This window comes from Symphodus melops (genome assembly GCF_947650265.1).
Source record: "Symphodus melops genome assembly, chromosome: 4".
In the NCBI taxonomy this organism is placed as follows: Eukaryota; Metazoa; Chordata; class Actinopteri; order Labriformes; family Labridae; genus Symphodus; species Symphodus melops.
Genome location: NC_136694.1, coordinates 1667001 through 1674503, shown reverse-complemented (window position 1 = coordinate 1674503; position 7503 = coordinate 1667001). Strand labels below are relative to the sequence as shown.

Below are 7503 nucleotides of genomic sequence, written 5' to 3'. Positions count from 1 at the left end.
CCCTTTTGCATTTAAAAAATAAAAAGAGAAGCTTTTATTTTGAATGTTTGCACTGTGTTGAGCTGAGAGCGATTCACTTGCTGTGTGCTTTTATTTTTTAAACAAAAACTCGTTGAAGGGGACGTGGTTATCGTCTCCATCAGTGAGGTCATGAATCATGTTTGAGGAAACTGTGAAACAGCCCTTTAACGTCACGCGTGGCACGCCGCCCGCCGCCCGCCGTCCTGCTTCATTAACCTGACTTTACTCCACGCTTGTTTGTTTTTTGGTCGTGTGTCCGTCACGTTAAAGACTGAAGTCAAACTGAGAGGTCGAAGTTCTGACGGCTCGGACTGAAGGAGACATTTTCTGACCTACAGTTCAGGATGTGTAACAGCATGTCCCAACAGCACGCCACGCCAGCACGCCTAATTCTACAGTGTTGTGTCGTTTTTACCCTGACGCCCTGTTTCTATGTTCCTCGCTGTCGCTCACATCGACCAATGAGGACAAAGGGGGAGGAGCTCTAAACGGCGTTGACTCTGATCCTCAGCCAGCATGATTTTGATTATTATTTTTTTTAATGTGAAGAAAACGAGACTGAAACTTATTTCTGTGTTTTGTGATCAAAGCATTACACGTTCTTTCGCCCGCCTTCAAAATAAAAGCACAAGATATATTCTTTGTAAGGGGGGGAACTGAACTTGACAGAGCTGCAGCGTGGACAGCGAGCGTGTGATGCCACCTGATACATGGCGCCCGCGTGCTGCTGGGACACGGTGTCACATGTCAAACGTCATCCGTGTTTCCACTCCCTGAAATCCAAACTGATCGAGTTTCTTCTGCCTCCAGTTTTTCAGCCAGAGTTAAAAACAACCCAAACAGAAGGACTTCCAGTTTGGAGTTGACTCTGTTCAAGATGTGAAACATTCGAGAATGATTGAAAGAATAAATCTATGTTTTCATTCAGGAAGCTGGATGTTCCAGTTTTCAAGGATCAGCTGATGAGTGAACAAAGCTCGTCCTGATCTTTAGATCTGCTCTCATGTCGATGTGGACGTTTCTTGTTGATCTGAAATGATTCCCATCCCTCCTGTTGTTTGTGTCGCCCCCTGCTGGCAAAGTGTTGTTCCCACAGTCAACATGTTCTTCTTGTTTGTCTCCTCTTGTCTGCTTGCACCTTCCCGTTTGTTGCTTCCTCTTCTCCCGCTTCTCATATGAACCTTCCTCACCTCCCCTGACTCCTCTTCCTCTCTCTCTCTCTCTTCACTTCTCCTTCACCTTCTGTCGTCGTCCGTCCTCTCCCTCGTCTTCCTCTCCCTCCTGGTGGCGACGGGTGAACAGCTGGCGCTGCTGCAGTACCGCCTCAGTATGTCCAGCACGCCGTGCCAGCCCCACGCCCCACCAGGCTCTGGGACCCTCCACACCTACCAAGTACTTTTACCTTTTCATTCAGCCCCGCCCCTCTGGGGCCTCCTGGAGGTAATCCTCAGGCAGACGGATCCCAGTCAAGGATACTTCTCTCATGTTGGCCCCGCCCCCTCCACTCTGAAGGAAGGAGTGAGCAGTCAGTCCGGATGCACGATCAGTTATCTATCATTGATCGGGTGTAAATTCCTTCTCGTGTTTGGTCTGATTTTTAACCCCGTGAAGGGATCCGAGGCGTCTCAGGACTCGAGCTTCCTGTCTGACCTTTCACTGTGACTGTGCAGAGAAGTATCCTTGACACAAAGGCAGCTTTGGCATTGTGGAGCTTTGTGTGTGTGTGTGTGTGTGTGTGTGTGTGTTTAGAAAGGCATGTTCACATGTTCTGCTCAGCCTCTTCTCTCCATGGAAGGAAATCTGTGCAGATTAAAAACCATTGTTGGTCATTTTAGATTACATTCAAACAGGCTGGACTGTGCTCAGGTAATGTGTGTGTGTGTGTGTGTGAGAAGAGGAAGCAGCTTTGCTATAAGCACTCGTTGGAGCACTGAGGTCCCACCTTTTTTATTCCTGAAATCCAATTTGACCCCGACACTTTCAGAAAGTTTTCTAGATGTAAAACTCAGCTCAGCTCGCTGTTTCACTGTGTCACCAGCAGAGGGCGCCGTTTACATGACAACAAACAAACGTTCCCGATCAGTCGGCTGTACTTCTCTGAGCTCTTCAGATCAGTGTGATTTACAAAATACATGTTATCATCATGATCACTGACGCTGCCTCTGAATGAGCACAGCTGGACAGGAAGTGTCTGAGCGCTAACGTACAGAGCCGGACACTCAGCGTGTCACATGATCACATGATTCAGTGTGAGACCTCCGTACTCTGCTGACCGATGAAACGCTCTGAGCCTTTGGTGGTGGTTCTGCTGCTTCGTGTGGGGGAGGGTGCATTATGATTGGCTGCTTGTTTGAAGCGGGGGAGGGTGGGGGCGGGGTTACGTGGGGCCGTGTGAGGCTGCTGTGTGACGGCGTGTTTTTTCAGGAACCCTTCAGCCCGACAGAGGAGCACGTGCTGGTGGTGCGTCTCCTGGTCAAACACCTGCACGCCTTCTCCAACAGCCTGAAGCCCGAGCAGCTGTCGTCCTCGCCGTCGGCGCACTCGCACACTCACACCAGCCCGCTGGAGGAGTTCAAGAGGTCGGTCACACTGCGGGACTGTCTGATGATTGTGTGTCTCTTCATGGCGTCCCTGCACGGGTCGTCTCGGTGAAGGTGACTCTCACCGTGTTGTTGTTGTTTTTGCAGAGTGGTGGTGCAGCGGTTCGTGCAGCAGAAACTCTACCTGTTCCTCCAGCATTGCTTCGGACACTGGCCTCTCGACGCCTCCTTCAGAGCGGTACGTCTCCACACTCAGCAGTTTGGACGCTGAGTGGTTGCCATGGTTACTTCTTCTTCTCTCTGCTTTTTTTGTCAGATTTGAACACCAACTGTGTGCACACTGCCCCCTGCTGTATCGGACTGTGTGCACACTCGGGTGTCACCATGTTAAGAATCGTACTAAACCAGGGCGGTCCAAAGTGCGGCCCGGGGGCCATTTGCGGCCCTTGAGGGGACTTTTTGCGGCCCCCGACTTCAATCGAAGAATCAGAAGATTTTGGCCCAAAGCCTCATTCAGATTTTAAACTTTATTTCTTCAGTATGAAAATGAAGCTTTGCATACGTTGGAGTGTTGAAGCATTTAATAACCTGAGATAAACACAGAAAGATAAAAACAAACATTCAGCACGTTACAGGTTTCTGAGCAAAACAACAAAACAACAGATGAAGAAGAATAAGAAAAGTCTTTGATGTTCTTTGATGAAAGGGTTTATTTTGTGAACCTTTTGATTCTGATCTACAAAGTTTTACTATTTTTACAACAACGAGAACAAAACAGTTTCTCGCTTTAATTAGTTCTAGTGTATTTATCTTATTTTTGTAGAGGTCTCAATACAGTTACTGACCTGTGACCTGCAAACGACTCAAACACGACAGTTTGGACACCGCTGGACTAAACGATGGTCTCTGTGTCTCTTCATGTAGAGCCGAGAACGTGACTCACTCGCTGCCTGTGATACAGAGGAAGAGCTCTGAGATGTGTTCTCCTCTCACAGCACGATTGTTTGAGTTTGTTTCATGTGTTCAGGTGTTGGAGACGTGGCTGAGCTTCATCCAGCCCTGGAGATACACGGGGGAGAAGCCCAACCCTCCGGCAGAACCATCCAGAACTGTTCCTGACAAGTGGTGAGACTGACACCTCTGACACCTCTGAGTCCTGCTGCTGCTGCTGCTGCTGCAGACATCCTGATGTTCGTGACGTGTGTGTGTGTGTGTGTGTGTGTGTGTGTGTGTTCTTCCTCGCAGGGAGTCGTTTGTCCAGGAGAACCTGCTCATGTACACAAAGCTCTTCCAGGTGTTTCTGAACAGGACGGTGAGGACGGACCTCGTCAACGCCAAAAACGCTCTGATGGTCTTCAGGGTGGCCAAAGTGTTCGCTCAGCCAAACCTGTCGGAGATGATCCAGAAAGGTGAGGACACACACACACACACACACACACACACACACACACACACACACACACACACACACACACACACACACACACACACACACACACACACACACACACACACACACACACACACACACACACACACACACACACACACACACACACACACACACACACACACACACACACACAGAGTGAACCGAACCTCTGTGAGCAGGAGAACAGCTGTTTCTGGAGCCGGAACACGTCCTCCACCACCGACAGCCGCGCGGCTACCTGACGCCCAGCCAAGGAGGCAGCTTCCTGTCGTCACGGCAACGGGTGATGACAGACGTGGTGTTCAGGGTGAAGAGCCACGTGTATGCCTTGGAGGGTCAGGACTGCCAGTACAAGCAGATGTTTGGCACGGAGCTCAGGGGAGCGGTGAGTTCAGGTTTTAGTTGACGGTTTCGGGTCGCTCGGCGGGGACGGTTGATGAAAGTTTTTATTTTTCTTCTTCGTTTTGCAGGATGTAATTTTTTTTTTTTGGTCGTTTTGCAGGTCATGAAGTTGATCCAGATCATCGCTCAGGCCAGACAAACAGCCAAGAGGATTTCAGATCACTCCAGCGAGATGGCGGCCAACAACTCCTTCCTGTCCTGGTTCGGGATGGGCCCCGCTGACCACAACAACACGTTCACCGGGGCCGAGCCCGAGGAGAGCGGCGAGTGTCTGAAGAAGACCCACGAGTTCCTGGAGCGAGCTCTGGAGAACCTGTGTCAGATCTTCAAGGTGAGAGTGCGTCAGTGAGTGAGGCGTCATCAAGCTGGACAGCTTTTCAGGTTCTCTGTGTGTCTGTGTTTGTAGCTGAACCAGGGGCAGCTCTCTCAGCTCATATCCAACCTGAGCTCGTCACAAGACGACGGAAACTCCAAGCAGCTCCCGGACTGCATCCAGGGAGAGAACGGGCTGGTTCTGACCGACCTGGGCCGGAGGCAGGTCAGTCCATGAGGAGCAGGCTGCACGCTGGGCCGGGAGGCTGCACGCGGTAAAAAATACCTGACGCCTGTCTTTGTGTGCAGATCATCAGCGGGTTGAGAAGGTTCGACATTCAGTACCAAGGAGACCCGGAGCTCCAGCCAATCAGGAGCTTCGAGAACGCCCTGCTGGTCAGGCTGTTCTACAAGATGTCTTCTGTGCTCAACGAGAGGGTGAGTCTGCTGCTGGATCAGACCTGTGACAGACCACCACTGAAGGTCTGGGATGTTTATGATCATGGTCTCGGAGCACTCTGGTCTCAGGTCTCGGAGCACTCTGGTCTCTGAGCACTCTAGTCCCTGGTCTCGGAGCACTCTGGTCTCGGAGCACTCTGGTCTCAAGTCTCGGAGCACTCTGGTCTCAAGTCTCGGAGCACTCTGGTCTCAGGTCTCGGAGCACTCTGGTCTCAGGTCTCGGAGCACTCTGGTCTCAGGTCTCGGAGCACTCTGGTCTCAGGTCTCGGAGCACTCTGGTCTCAGGTCTCGGAGCACTCTGGTCCCTGGTCTCGGAGCACTCTGGTCTCGGAGCACTCTGGTCTCGGAGCACTCTGGTCTCAGGTCTCGGAGCCCTCCGGTCTCTGACCTTTTTATGGGCCAGATAAATGAAGAGTGGGAAAAGGTGCGTTTACTGTCACTGTATTTATTGATCCAGTCGGTCAGCTTCCAGACGAGCTCTCTGCTGCTCTTTATCCTCTCGCGTGTTTTCAGGTCTGATTCTGAAGCTCGATGTTTCTGAGTGTTTCGACTTCGACCCATCAAAAACCTTTTCTTTAAATATCCTCTGTCGCCCTCTGCAGTTCGGAGGACACATGAACGCGCTCTGCTCCCGTCCAGACTTCCTGGGTCGTCTGGGTCGTCACTACTTGTCCGAGCGGGATTCGTCGGTGACCCTGAAGCAGAGTCCGGTATCCCGGCGGACGCTGGAGAGGAACACGCAGCCGAGGCTGAGTCTGCGGCCGCTCGCCAGCTACAGGACGCTACTGCTGCTGCTGCTCCTCTACGTGATCGGAGCGCTCCTGTCCTTCGGCCCCGTATCCAGCACCCTCATCATCCTCACGGGGGGGTTCCTGTACGGACTCTTCATGACGCTGTTCGGAGACAAACTGAAGACGCACTAACTGACCTGCAGGGTTCCTACATGTCCGCAAAAATACACAAAACTTTCATTCAAGCTAACTCAGCGCTTCAACTCTGTTTATTCCCTTTACTCGGTTATATCACACCTACAGTCCTAAAGTCATCAGAAGTATTATGATCTTAAAGGAGCAGTATGTAACTCTGACACCTAGTGTTTAAAAGGGGTACTGCAGTCCAGACATTGTAGAGCGCTGTCTCTCTCTTCCTCTGAAGTCAGAGATCAGAGTCAGGTGAGGTGTTAACGAGGTCAAATCCAGATTTTCTGCTGCTTGTTATAGTGTGAGTTTTATATCTGCTGATGTCGTACAGTTAAATATATTTCAGACTTTTTAAACTCTGGGAACCCTGCAGTCAGCAGCTTGGCAGCTTCTTTGTTCTTGTTCTTGCTTTGACTTCTTAACTGTGTAAAATCTTTTTTTGTTTTTTTTTCCTCTGACATTGTAAATAAATCCAGAGTGTTAATGCTCTGTCATTCAGGCTTTTTTTATTTTTAAAAAAACAAGCACCTAAAAAAACCGGTGCAGGCCAAAAACTCGACGGAATAAACGGACTATTTTTCTCAGTGATGACGGGATGTTCGTAAGAGTCAATAAACTGTTTGCACTCTGATGGTCGGGAATAATCGATCCTCTTCTTCTTCACTTATCCTGACCTCTCCAAACGAAATCCTTTCTTTGGAAAAGATTTAAATTAGAGAAAAAAAAAAGAAACGCAGAACAGTAGAAATGTTACTGTTACATAAACTGTTGTTGTATTAGGAAGAATACAAATGTTCAGAATGAGACTTAATACATAAACATACATGGTACATGTTTCTCAAACATCCTGGTATTTGAGCTGTAGTCCTAATCTCAGCAGCGACCTCGGCCCTTTGCTGCGTGTCGTCCCTCCTCTCACTCACACTAACATTTCCTGTCTCCTGACTTATCAGATAAAGGCCAACAAATAACTTAAAAAATATTCTTTAGGACAAAATCCTTCTGATTTTTACATTTTTTTATTTTTAAATCTGTGATTCTGACTCATTTTATTCCATTTATTTTTTTATATTCAGCCTTTTAAATTGGAGCTTCTGTGGAGGAATTTGACCCGACTGAACATCTTTAAAAAACATAAACTTAATTAGTTCAAATTTCAATGACAAAATGATCAACGTTAAAGTCATTCAAACGCACGTTCAGAAATGTTCAACTTGTTCTCCACACAGGGACGAGTCCAGGCAGACTCGACGCTGATTGGCTTAGGTCAGTTTAAACAGTCTGTGGTTTAAACCAATTAGAAGATTTTGCTCGGGCTTCTAGTATTTTCCTTGACATGTGAATGCAGCACATTTGATTTGGTCTCTGGCCCCACTTCTCTTCTATATTTTTGTGAGTTTCTCCATTGTGAGGATTT

The 7503-nt window shown here is 48.9% G+C and overlaps 1 protein-coding gene across 2 annotated transcripts in view; it reads left to right on the top strand.

Moving 5' to 3' along the window:
• Positions 1 to 6717, top strand: part of smpd4 (sphingomyelin phosphodiesterase 4) — an 11730-nt gene extending 5013 nt beyond the window's left edge. The window contains exons 11-20 of one of the 2 annotated variants that reach the window (XM_079341452.1): positions 1324 to 1413; positions 2446 to 2600; positions 2709 to 2799; positions 3589 to 3686; positions 3807 to 3970; positions 4173 to 4378; positions 4496 to 4726; positions 4802 to 4933; positions 5017 to 5145; positions 5769 to 6717. In XM_079341452.1, coding sequence (XP_079197578.1) covers positions 1324 to 1413; positions 2446 to 2600; positions 2709 to 2799; positions 3589 to 3686; positions 3807 to 3970; positions 4173 to 4378; positions 4496 to 4726; positions 4802 to 4933; positions 5017 to 5145; positions 5769 to 6089 — 1617 coding nt within the window. In that variant the 3' untranslated portion in view covers positions 6090 to 6717. The remainder of the gene's footprint in view (positions 1 to 1323; positions 1414 to 2445; positions 2601 to 2708; positions 2800 to 3588; positions 3687 to 3806; positions 3971 to 4172; positions 4379 to 4495; positions 4727 to 4801; positions 4934 to 5016; positions 5146 to 5768) is intronic. The other variant, XM_079341453.1, reaches the window with a different exon arrangement.
• Positions 6718 to 7503: the final 786 nt, after the last annotated feature.